Here is a 12084-nt window from a genome sequence, read left to right on the forward strand (position 1 = left end):
TATATCTGGACTTCATGTAGTGACGTAGACTTGCCCTTGCTTCAGTGTATATATTTAAAAGAAATAATATAAATATATATAAATAATAATAATATATATATATTATATATACAGTATATAAATCAAAATAAATAAATTGCTATATTCATATATTTCTGGACTCAATCTAGTGGCGTAGACTTGCCGTTGCTTCAATATAAATGTAAAACTATATGAATTAATATGTGTAAATATATATTATATATATATTGAGCCTGTATGGCTCAATAAAGAGTCCGACTACTTGAGAGCACTTTTAACGTTAATACATTTTTAATGGTGTTGACTTTGGCTTGCTTTTAATTAATGACTCGGCCGAAGCAGCTGCTTGAGAATCAAAGTCAAAGTGAGTCCAGAAGCCGCTCGCGCTCATGTTTTTTGTAAATGAAAAAAAGCTGTTTGTAATGAGTGTGATTAGATGCGACTTCAAAGCACGACACCATGTGAAACGGGAGGAAACAAGCAGACATGTTTAGTCGTCACACAGAGTGGGAGAGGAACACATTACACGGGAGGGCTGCTGTTTTCTCCACAGTCACTGTATTGCAAAAGTAAACAAGGCGGACAGTCATATCATCAACAATATGCTCGCGCTCCTCGGAATTTTACCATTTCTTCGATGTCTTTTAAAAAAAAAAGAATAGGTGAGCCGTGACCTCGAACAGAATCGTCTAAATACAGAAAAATATAGATTCGGGTCAGAAAGGGTTGTAAATACTTACTTGTAGTACTGCGAATAACAGTGAGGGAAGACGGCTACGACTGGTCGCGTTCACTGCCCTGGCACAGGTCGGACATAGAAAAATAAACCACAACAAAGCAACACACGTATATTGTACAAAATAAAAACCTGAAAACTGACAGTTTGATCGGAGCGCATTTCACTGGGAGAAGTGGACGCGTGGTTCACTAAATGTCCTGACCAAATCAAACGGTGTGATGGAGGCGTGAACGCAGCTGCTTCGAACTATAATATTAACAATAATAATAATAACACACTGGAAATGTTTCCCATGACATTGAGTGAAGACAGAATGGAGATTAAAAAAAATCTTTGCTAATGTAGATTCGAGTGTGTAAAATGTTCCAAACACACACATCCCAAGAACAAAAAAAGGGTAATTTCACAAGTTGATGAAATATTCAAAAACAGAACAAAAAACTCTTTAAGAATTGTACAAGTATAAAAAAGCTACAAACATTAATAAATTACATCACTGACACATAAACACTTCACAAGGTGCTAGTAAAATAATTCCGAAAACCCTTCAGGCTACTAGAACTGGAACAAGAGGCTGGTCAGAGAAACTTTAAGTGTTTTTTTTGTGTTGTTTTTTCTTTTGTATAATTTTCCCCCTCAAAGCTCCGTCTCTTGTTCAAACAGAATCACAATACAATTAGCTTTGCGTATGTAAGGCCATATGACAATAAAATGTATCATTGCTTCCGTTGTTTTCCAGGCAACACCTTACAAATAAAAAGTTCTAAATGAATCTCTGCTGTTTGACAAAAAATAAAAAATAGAACAAAAGTTGAAAAATCAGGACTATACTGTCGATCCATATATATATTTGTATTAATTTATTCATAATTAGCAAAAAACGGTAAAAATGTAGAATTAAGCCTTAAGGAGAAAGGATAGAAAAAGGCTATGTACAAGCTACATTCTATATACTGTACTGTGTGAAGACGTAGAGACGCAGAGATGAGTCGAGGTGGTCGGTGCTGCCTGTGAAAGCAAAGGAAGAGAGAAAGTATCCCCATGTAACTGCAGACCTGACATGGATGAGGCTTATCATTGGCCACAGGTCCCACGTAGTGTCACACATCCTATGCTGGTTCAAACACATTCAGTCCCATGCTAGCTGCTGCGGTTCCATACGCAGCGCTCCACTCCTCATTCACTTTGTGCTTTACAGTTCTTCCTCCAAGTCTCACTTACTATCTATGAACTCGACACGAATAAATAAATATCGCCGCTGATAGTGCTCTGCAAACCCAAGTGTTAACACAAAGAGAGAAAAGCTCAAGTTGACTCCAGTCAAAAAAAAAAGCGCGCCCAGCGACGCACAGACAATGTTGGCTGGGAGGGAAGGAGTTTTTTTAATTTATTTTTTATTCCCATGTCAACTCGTTGATCATCCAGCGTGGCAATGATAAGCTGCATCCATATAGTAGGAACTAATGTGTAAAATCCCCCAACCCTGACCCAAGCGGAGCATGCAACTGAATACATGCAAGGGATACTTTCACACATCTTGGAATGACTGCAACGTACTTCTACTTCATGTTTCAGCGACCCCTGATAAACTGACAGCTGTAGTAAAATGAGACATGTTCTCTTAAAAAATATTTATCGTAGGTTCTGTACACTTTAATATCTGAAAGTTATAAAGTATAAGTAGAGGCAAAAACCTATCTGAGTGATGTTCTTCTTAGAAATTGAAAAATGCATGATTTTCTTGATGTTTTTTTTGTTTTTTTTCCCATTGTTGGCTTTAATCAGTGAACAGGGGGTGAGGTTGGGATGGGACCCAGCTCATGAGTTCCCAGTCCTACAGCGGTCTGCTGCATGCTACAGGAGGAGCTTTCCATTTCGATGGATCTTTAAAATCTTTCCAAGTCTCTGTTTGGCTGTCGCCATGCCTTTCTTTAGCCGCTTAGCTGCGAAGAGAACAAGAGAAGAGTGTTAGTGTTCCACTGCAGTAGTAACTTACAACTTGTTTGATTTGTTATATAAAGTCCCTCCTCCCTTATGAAGCCAAGTAATACATAAGTCAGCGTTGACCTTATACGGGACATGAACAGCGGCCTCCTGGGTGAACATCCTGTGTTTGCTTGACCAACCCATCCACTCTGATCTCCTCCTGACACCGAGTATGATCAAACATGTATTTGCGCTACGTCAAAAACAAACGTGATCGGGGAGAAAATATGCCCCCGAAACGTCAATGACAGCACTGTTTCGTTGAATGGGAATGTCATTTTGAGGAGCTCGCTAGCTCGGAGTCTTCTTCTTCCCTGCCTTCATACTGGAGCACGGGTTTGTTTATTAGCTCAATAATGCAACCAACTGTCGGTCAGTGGAATAACGTCAAAATTGGCAGGAATGCGTAAGTGCTCTTAATAACATTGTTCCACAGCGCCTCTCGTGGTCAAAAAAACGCCACAGGGAACCTTTAAGCTAAAACACATCATTTGTGTTGCCAGTACAGGTCTGTCATTTTCCCAGATGAGTTAATGTTCCTTTTAATTAAGAGGAAGTTTGTTGTCATTTCATGTTTGATTATGAATACAGATACATGTCATGTAAAAATGCATTTATTAGACGCTTTAACTGGTCAGTCCATGCACATTCAGATCAGGATCAGAGGCTTGAAAACAAGGTGCATTTATCTGAAGGGTTGTGTTTTCTGCATCCAATCATTTACACATCTGCAGTTCATATAGTAACTGTCTAACAAGATCCATTTGCTTTAGCAGCAGCTGCTGAACCAAACTGTTTACTGACATGGAATGAGTAATAGTCTTTGATTGTACGAGCCTGTGATTCCCTGGACGTTTCCTGAGAAGAATGTTCTATAGGGACAATAAGGGAAATAAATATTTTCCTTGAAAGAGCCGCTCCATTTGATCCCAAGTAATACTTCATTATACTTTCGCAATACTTTTACAAAAAACTAAATATTACGTCGAAAAAGTGACGTAATGCTTTTGATTGTTCTGAACTTCAATAAAGCTCATGAAGGCATCAGCCAATCATGTAGTCCAAGCGTAGACCACAACTCAGAGGCTCCGTGGTTCGAAACCAAAACGACAAATTTGACTTCTCCCTTTCAACCTCGCAGACCAGATCCAAAACATTTCTCCGTTCTGTTCTTACCCTTCACAATAAAAGCCCTAGACCCAATTCTCCTCGCTGCAGCTATGAGTATGTTTTGATGTGAAAAGTATTTTGCATTTTGGTGTCGTTTATTCGCCACGTCCCCGGTGTGTAAAGGTCTTGAGAGTCTACCGCCTAATATTTGCTGATTAGTACTAAACACACAGTGTAGCTGAGGCTGATGGCAAAGCCATTCGTTTTGTTACTTAGTCTCAAACCAAAGACATTTGACCTAATGGTGGCCTAGATGACAAGTCACGGCATCACCAGAGTATTTACAAGTCATCATGTCGAGGACATTAACATCTCTACCAAATCTAATGACAACTCACCCAGCAGTTGTTGAGATATTTCAGTCTGGACCAAAGTGTTGGGTCTACTGTCATAAGCATATCTGCCACTAGCATTGTTAACGTGTCACGTGTTGTTGTTGTTACTGTGTAGCGTAAATGAGCTGATGGCTCGACATAGACTCACGTACTCACCAATACCCAATCCAGCATTGTCGGGCTGTATCGGAGGCAGTTCCGACACTGGTATTGGTACCAAAACCACTCGAGTTAAGCATAAGTCTCCAGCTGATTGAAGGCAGTGGTTTAAAATTCTCTTCCGCAGTCTAACCAGCCTTACGCTGCTTTCTTTACGACTCACCTTTGGCGTCTGCTGACACGGTGCGATCCCCCTTCGCCGCGCTGCTGCTGTTGGTGCTCGTTGTGTTGGTGCTGTTGTTGGGAGAAGACATCGACGGTCGCCTCTGGCTAAGAAAAACCCCTGGCGCCATGGGCTGCGGCCCCCCCGGCGACTTGACTGTTCCAGTGTTGAACTCGGGGTCCGTCAGGTTGCCATCTTGGGAGTCCAGATTGTGCTCCGGCGAGCTACTGTCCTGAGAGATTTTCGGGGGCTCCTCGACTACTATTGCCTTCTTTTTGGTGCTTTTCTTCTTCTTCTTAGTTTTCTGCTGCTCCTCCTAAGGACATACACTTTTTGTTGTTGGGCACTGCTTACAGGTATACTCACTGTTACGATGTGAAAATAGTGTCATGACATACCTGATGAGAGAGCTTTGCTGCAGCTGCGGCCAGACCCGTTTCTACGGAGGCCACTCGGGCTCCGTCTCGCGCCGGCCGCTCCTGTCGAGGAACCGAGGGTCCCACGCGAGCTGTGATGACATCCATATCAAAGGTTTAGAACACATTTACTCCCTAAAACTGAAAAGTCTAAAACTTACAGTACAAATGCAGGTATTTACCTGTCGGGCTGTACGGAGTGTCGTCACTGCTTTTCCGTTTTTTCGATCTGGATTTGAAAACGGGATTATCCTCTTCTGACTCCAGCGAGGGGTAAACTAAAATCGAAAAGATGCAACCGATCACTAACACGTACCGACGAGAGGATGTTGGAAATGAAACATTACCGGCCAATTATTGTCACATATGTAAAGCAGAGTGTGACTCAAGTGCACTCGTTTCTGCTTTCCGTGCATCTAAAGGTTTCCAGTGACAGCATACGGGACAGCTGTGAGACAGCTGTGGACTGCCCCCTTCCCTCTGCCTGCTCACAGCCTAAATTCCATCGAAGTCGTTTAATATGGGATAATTGGATAATCAAAAAAAGAAGAAAAGAGTGCCAGTGTGTGAGAAAAGCTCCACACTGGCCCACAGATTTCAGCCCGGGAATGTTCGTGCTACGAACAACTAATTAGATGCAAATTAGAAGTTCAAAAAGCATGTAAAATAACAATTCGCAAATCCTTAATGGCTTATTAACAAGCTGGGAGGAACCATTCAGCTGTGTTTGGACGGCACTCACAAAGAAAACGTTTCGAAGGGGAGTGAAAAACAAATCTGAAATTGGAGCAACATGAAAGGACGGATTTGGAAAAGGAGGCACGTAAAATAAGCACAAACCCCATCATCTTCTCCTGATGGAAAGTTCAAGGCCAAATTTAGAGCTAAAGACCCGCATGTTGATCCATCAAGGGTCGATCTGTTTTTAACTGCACCTGTTAGCAGCGGTGAGGATCGGGCGTGGCAGATAATTATTTTGTCATTTGTTGGCTTAAAGAAGTAACCCTGTGACACCGGCCTGATCCCAGCGAGCTCCAGTCATTTAAAGAAACATGCTACTCAAACAGAACCAAGAGGAATGAGTGGGCTTCTGGCGCTCACCGTAGTCGGAGTCCTTGAAGCACGCGTCCATGTGGTCCTGGTCGTCATCGTAATCCAGACTCTCGATGCTGCTGCTCTTCTTGGGCTTCTTCGGGAGCCGCTTGGTGGGCCGCTTGCTGTTGCCGCCGCCGCCGCCCTTTTTGCCGGCCTGCGCGCCGTGCGAGTTGCTCTTGGACTGGCTATTGTTCTTGGACTGGCTGTTGCTCCACGGCTGCTGCAAGCTGTCTGAAGACGACAGGTTGGCCATGGACAGCATGCCCTGAATGGCCTCCTGTGTGCTGGGAGATGCAGGTGGCTGACTGTAAGTACGTCAATAAAAAATACACAACAACACAGCCATTACACAGCAGTCGGCACGCTGGCAAGAGGTGTAGAGAGAGAAAAAGGCTTTGAAGTCACCAGTTGTGCTATTGAGCGTCATTATCATTTGGAAATTGTAGAGCAAAACTGTCAAATTTAAATATCCTCCACGGACGCGTGATTACTTTAAGAGGCAGTTATGGAAATGTCTTCACGCACCTATTAAGCTATTAGCTGCTGAGCTGCAACAAGGAGCAAAGCGACTGTCAAACACCGCTATGATGAACCACGGTTGCTTCCCCACGCTCCCTCTTCAAAGCCCCCCAATTCATTTGAGAAATGAGCATCATTTCAGCCGATGTTTCTGTCTTTCTTTCACTGCTCATTTGTAGCTTTCAATGTGGTGGAAACAGACCATCAAGAGCCGAACCCAACAGCAAACAGCAGAAGGCGAAGGGAAGAGCCCCGGGCAACATAGCGGTTGATAGATTACGGCGTAATGAGACAAACGCTGACTTAACACAAACTGCTGACAGGACCTGTGTAAATTGTTGCTTCGGTTGCGAGTTGATTTTTCGGCTCCGAGCGAAGTTATGAAATTTAGCTTTTTCATCCAATTATATCGTCGTTGAGTGCGCCGCTTGTTTGTCAGTGGGTCGCGCCATTATGGACTCGAAAATTCATTTGCTGAGAGAGGAAAAAGAAAAAAGGGCCCCGCGGGGGCCATTCAGAGAGTAACGCTGCGCATGTGCCGCAACCCAAGTGTGTGTCGGTGTGTGCTGAGGGAACAGAGTGACGTGATGGGGGGGTCAGTCTACCTGTTGGCGCTGTAGTCAATCCCGCCCACTTGCTTGCTCGCCTGCAGCAGGTCCAGAATCCCTGCAGCGCTGCCGCCCTTCTTCTTGACCTTAGAGTTGCGACTCTTCGCCTCGGGCTTGGCCTCGGGCTTGGCCTCCGTGTCGATGTGCAGAGTCTCTTCGTCTGAGGAGTCCGCGGTCTGCTTTTGTGACAAAGTGGACAGAGTACAACAGAGTGGACATGAGGAGACATTTGCAGCCAACGTTCTTGTTTTGAATGGGATTTTGTCTAGATTGGATTGGATCTCTGTTTAAGGTCCCTGTGTATTAACGTCTGATATTTTCCTCATAGACTGTATATAAGAAGTGGACGTAGTCACCGTGACGTCAACCACTGGTTTATGCACTTCGGTTTTGAAGCCTAGAGTTCGTCATTTTGGCCGTCGCCAACTTGGTTTTTGACACAAGAGGGTGGAGCTAAGTACAACTGAACGCTGAGTAAGACATTATCAGGAAATCAAAATGTTACAATTTCATGATACACTGTGAAAGGGTTAAAGTTCTAAGACAAAAACACGGATAACTCCCAGACCAGACAACGCCGTGGTAGAGACCTGTCAATCACAGTAGCCCCGCCCTAAAGCATACTCTGCTTTATGGTCTGTTTGACTCTAAATGGACCATAATTTACTAAATGAACATCATGATGTATTGAAGAAGACTTGAAACTAGAGATTGAGACCATAAACTCATGTTTACAATGTTTACTGAGGTAATAAATCAAGAGAGAAGTAGAGTCATATTCTCATAGACGTCTATACAATCTGACTTTTAGTGGTTATTTAGTGTAACACAATTTTCTTTATTTGTACCAAGTCAAATCTTTACAAATGTAGACAAAACAAGTCAAATCACAGCTGCCACAGGACCTTGTGTCATTTGATATTCCCAAACTCATTCGCATTTAATAAAACGACCACAAAATAATAGATACACAATAAATCTGGGGCTTCTGAGGATCTGAAGTAAACTATAAGACCTCTCACTAGTTAACACAATAGCATCTGGTCTGTTTCTTCTTCTTCCTCCGTAGATGCCACAGCTATTTCCTTCATCCATGTGTGGTGGTCCACAGCTTAGGGAGCTTTTTATTCTGATTCACCTGGAATTCACTTTGTACAATCTTTTTTTCTTCTTCTAAATCTGAGCTTTAAAGATGCTTTGCGGCATGTTCTTGTGCATGAAATCCTCTGGGACACGATCTTTAGCACATAAGTTCAGATGTCAAATGTTCTTGATGGGCTCTTCATGTATAAAGAGTAGTACAACTGCTCGAATATGAGCAACTTAGCGTCACAACGTTTGGTTGTTGAGTATCATGTGGTACGTACCTTGGTCACCGAGGGTTGGAACTTTGGTTTCTTGGCTGGCTGAATGGGTTCTTTGATGTCTGACAAAACTGCAAGAAAATGCATTCACCATTAAGCAATAGGTAAAACAAAAGTTGGTGATCAAAATGATATCTTTTCATTTTTAATAGTTGGCTGGGTATCAGTGCTAATACAATACCTGATCTTTGGTACTTGTAACAGAGCAATACATAGAGGACCAGCGTGTAATTGGTTGCAGCCACACTACTCCATCATGTTGTGGTTTTTGTTTTTTTATGTTGTGGGACCTTCGCCTCGCTCAGGGGCCATCCTTTCCATAAAAACACTACTCAGGAAGCGTTACCATGGTTTTACACTTTGCGGCTCATGTTACCGCAGTTTGTGGTCGAGAACTACGGCGGCCTTCAGGTAAAAACGAGTCACCATGACGTCACCCATTGTTTTGTGGACTACGGTTTTGAAGCCTTGAGTTTGGCATTTTGGTCGCCACCATCTTGGTTTATAGCTGTCGCCATCTTGTTTATTTGCAACCAGAAGTGACACGAGAGGGTGGATCTAAGACATTTTTAGGCGACCAAAATGTTATAATTGTGAATAATGAAAACATAGTTATCATGTTAAATTCCTGCTAATAGACCCCCCCCCCCCCCCCCAAATCTCATATTGGCCCTTTAAATCTACCAAAAATATATAGTACATTTTTTTGTATTGCTCAATATCGCAAATCACATATATTCACAAATACACGTGTGTTGTGTGAAGCTACGGTAGCTAATGCTAGGAGCTGCTTGTCATGCTGGTCAAGGACTCATGTCGATTTAGTTGCTATTTCTGTAACAACCTGTACGGCTGCGACGATCTTACACATGCACCTTTCGTCTATTTTTCTTGGGTGTAGCTACGTAGCTAGCTAGCTGTTTAGGAAGATGACGCCTCGACTCTTAATCTAATAATCGGACCAATTATTTAATGCTGATTGTTAACACTTTTCTAAACTCAATGCTACGGACACATTTCAGCCACCAATAATAAAAAGGGTTGAGGTTTGATACCCAGCCCTGTACGATAAACTGAAACACTACCCAGAATACTCACAGGACAGGTCTCTCTTGACGGTGTTCTTTTTCCGCCTGATGGGGAATTCGTCAATCTTCAGCTCCCCCTCATCGGAGACGTACTCGTACTCGTCTCTCACCGGCTTGGATTTGTCCTCTTTTAGGTTTTGTAATGATCCAAAAACACTTGAGTTGGTCTGAGGTTTCAGCGTCTTGGAGCTGAAAAGGAAAAGCACAGGACAATGAGGGAGTTGATGCGAGGCTCAGCCGGCCGCTCGCCGTGAGAAGTCCTTGAATTGTCTCTAATGTGTCTGGTGCTGACAGCCACATAGCTCCATAATCACCATAACACACCACATGAGACGCTTAACAAGCGTCCAAAGACCTTTTTCATGAAACGTTTATACGGCAAATGGCAGCCGTTCCATACGTACCTGAGCGTTTTCTTGTGCGACATGGTGAAGCTGAATCGGTCTTTATTGCCTGACAACGGTGTTCTGTCAAATTTGCACTCTTCCTCCATCTTCAGCAGGGAATCTGGTTTACTGTTCTGTAAATAGGAAGAGGAAATATATCAGATGGGCACATACGCAAATGAAATCACCATGTGTACAAAACATCTCTATAAAGGCTGTTTTCTCTAAATGAGTTGTTTCTCAGACTCTGATCCAGAAATCTCCACTTCAGCTGTTACATACTCCAGACTGTACACTTCCATTCCTCTCTATGTCTGAAGGCTTCTACTGAGGGGTTTGTTCACACATACAGAGACTATTTTATACAACATGTTATTACTAAAGACATGCAGAGAATGGATTTATTTCTTGCTCGCTGACAGTATAATCTGTCAACAAATCATCCAATGTTTAGATTTCTGTTCTAGAAATGTTTGATAAGATAATGCCTCATTTCAATAGCTAAACATACAATTTCAGAAAACTTATAAGACAAAACAAATGTTCTTAATGAAAGTACTCAGCTGGGGAAGTTTCATGGTGATATCTATTAGTTTTCACTTCACGTGTGTCCCTTTAACTGAAATAAGAAATGTAACGTATCAAGTAAACGCACTCAGGTCAACGCCTGATATTTGACTCCAAAATGAAATAATCACAAATGTATTATCAGTAACTTTCTAATCAACTCATTTTAAAACACACAATACAAAGTAGGTTCATTTCATTCAAATAAAACCATTTCTGTTCAAACAGAAATCATCATGATGTAAATCTCCCCGGATGATATTCTCTCGTGACATTTTCTGACCCAGTTTAAACTGAACCAAATTCACGGAGAGGAATGCAACGCCGCTGCCATAAAAGAAAATCACCACTGAGCCGACTGTGTAATTAACTGAAACCCAAGAATATGCATTTTCAAATATTCACTCCCGCAACCAGTTTGACTCCCAAATTAAAGACATGTGACGACGCCGTGTAACCTGAAGCCAACAGTTCATTTTGTCTTGTGCGTTCTTTGTACCAGACAGTGACACGGGCCTCACATGCCCTGCACACCACATAGGAGCTGTGCACCTTTCACGGGATTCCACGGCGATCAGGAGCGACGATGTGGCCCCCGGTGACCTCGGTAAACACCTAACAGGGGTCTCTGGCTCCATCTGCGAATGCTTGGCCTGATGTGAAGGAGCATTCCACAGCAGTCTGGCATTTCCACAAAACCAAAGCCCTGCGATGTCTTCTGTTTTACAAAAATTACACTTCTGCTCCGAAAAAGCCTCCCCTTGTTGTTCAGCAATACAACAACCTTTTTTTTTTAAAATAAAGATGAGGGCATATGTAAATACTTAGATGCAGGGCAGAGGATATGGACGTGGCCTAATTCCATTAGGTAAACTCTGGGATTGTGGATCTTTGTGGAGCAGCTCTTGATGAGCTGCAGGCCTCAAATGTGCGACTCGGGGGCCACATCATTACTTTTGCTGATTGCTTTGAAGTGAAGTGTGCAAATCACTTTTGGATGATCCAACCTTTTTTTTTTTTTTCTTCTTTCTGCTCAGCCGCTCGGCTCGTAACCTTCACCACTGTTTGAGTCTTCTTTACCAAAGGTTTATTTGAACATGTGAAGGATTGTGATATTATTTACTTTAGCCTGTAACAAGCAGCCATTCCACCGACTCGGCTGAAACGCTCTTACCTTATACTTCCATTTTGCTTCAGTCTTGCTTTTATTCTGCTCTCTGATGTCAAACTTCTCCATGTTGTTCTGCTTTGACATTTCCTTCTCCGATATACTCAGGACGTTCTTAACAGCCTGAAGAAAGACACAGTTATTAACAAAATAAGAGCGCCTGTGGGCGGCATTTACAATTCTGCAAATTGAATTGAATTTGACAAGCTGAAGGGGATGCAAAATGGCTCACGTAAAGTGAAAACTAAGGATACAAATAACAAAATAAGAACGTTTTCATTTTCCGCTAACGTTGCCATC

At 42.6% G+C, this 12084-nt stretch overlaps 1 protein-coding gene across 3 annotated transcripts in view; it reads right to left on the reverse strand.

Annotated features, from left to right (window-relative positions):
• Window positions 1-494: 494 nt before the first annotated feature.
• Window positions 495-12084, reverse strand: part of phf2 (PHD finger protein 2) — a 30480-nt gene continuing 18890 nt past the window's right edge. Inside the window, exons 13-22 of one of the 3 annotated variants that reach the window (XM_076096682.1) lie at window positions 11791-11907; window positions 10068-10183; window positions 9674-9852; window positions 8579-8646; window positions 7209-7387; window positions 6091-6389; window positions 5172-5267; window positions 4972-5081; window positions 4574-4889; window positions 495-2703 (exon numbers count right to left, since the gene is read on the reverse strand). In XM_076096682.1, the coding sequence (XP_075952797.1) occupies window positions 2615-2703; window positions 4574-4889; window positions 4972-5081; window positions 5172-5267; window positions 6091-6389; window positions 7209-7387; window positions 8579-8646; window positions 9674-9852; window positions 10068-10183; window positions 11791-11907 (1569 nt within the window). In that variant the 3' untranslated portion in view covers window positions 495-2614. Of the gene's footprint in view, window positions 2704-4573; window positions 4890-4971; window positions 5082-5171; window positions 5268-6090; window positions 6390-7208; window positions 7391-8578; window positions 8647-9673; window positions 9853-10067; window positions 10184-11790; window positions 11908-12084 lie in introns of all 3 variants that reach the window. The other 2 variants (XM_076096681.1, XM_076096684.1) reach the window with 2 other exon arrangements.

This window comes from Anarhichas minor, unplaced genomic scaffold (assembly GCF_050575085.1).
Source record: "Anarhichas minor isolate MPS153535 unplaced genomic scaffold, ASM5057508v1 ptg000023l, whole genome shotgun sequence".
NCBI lineage: Eukaryota > Metazoa > Chordata > Actinopteri > Perciformes > Anarhichadidae > Anarhichas > Anarhichas minor.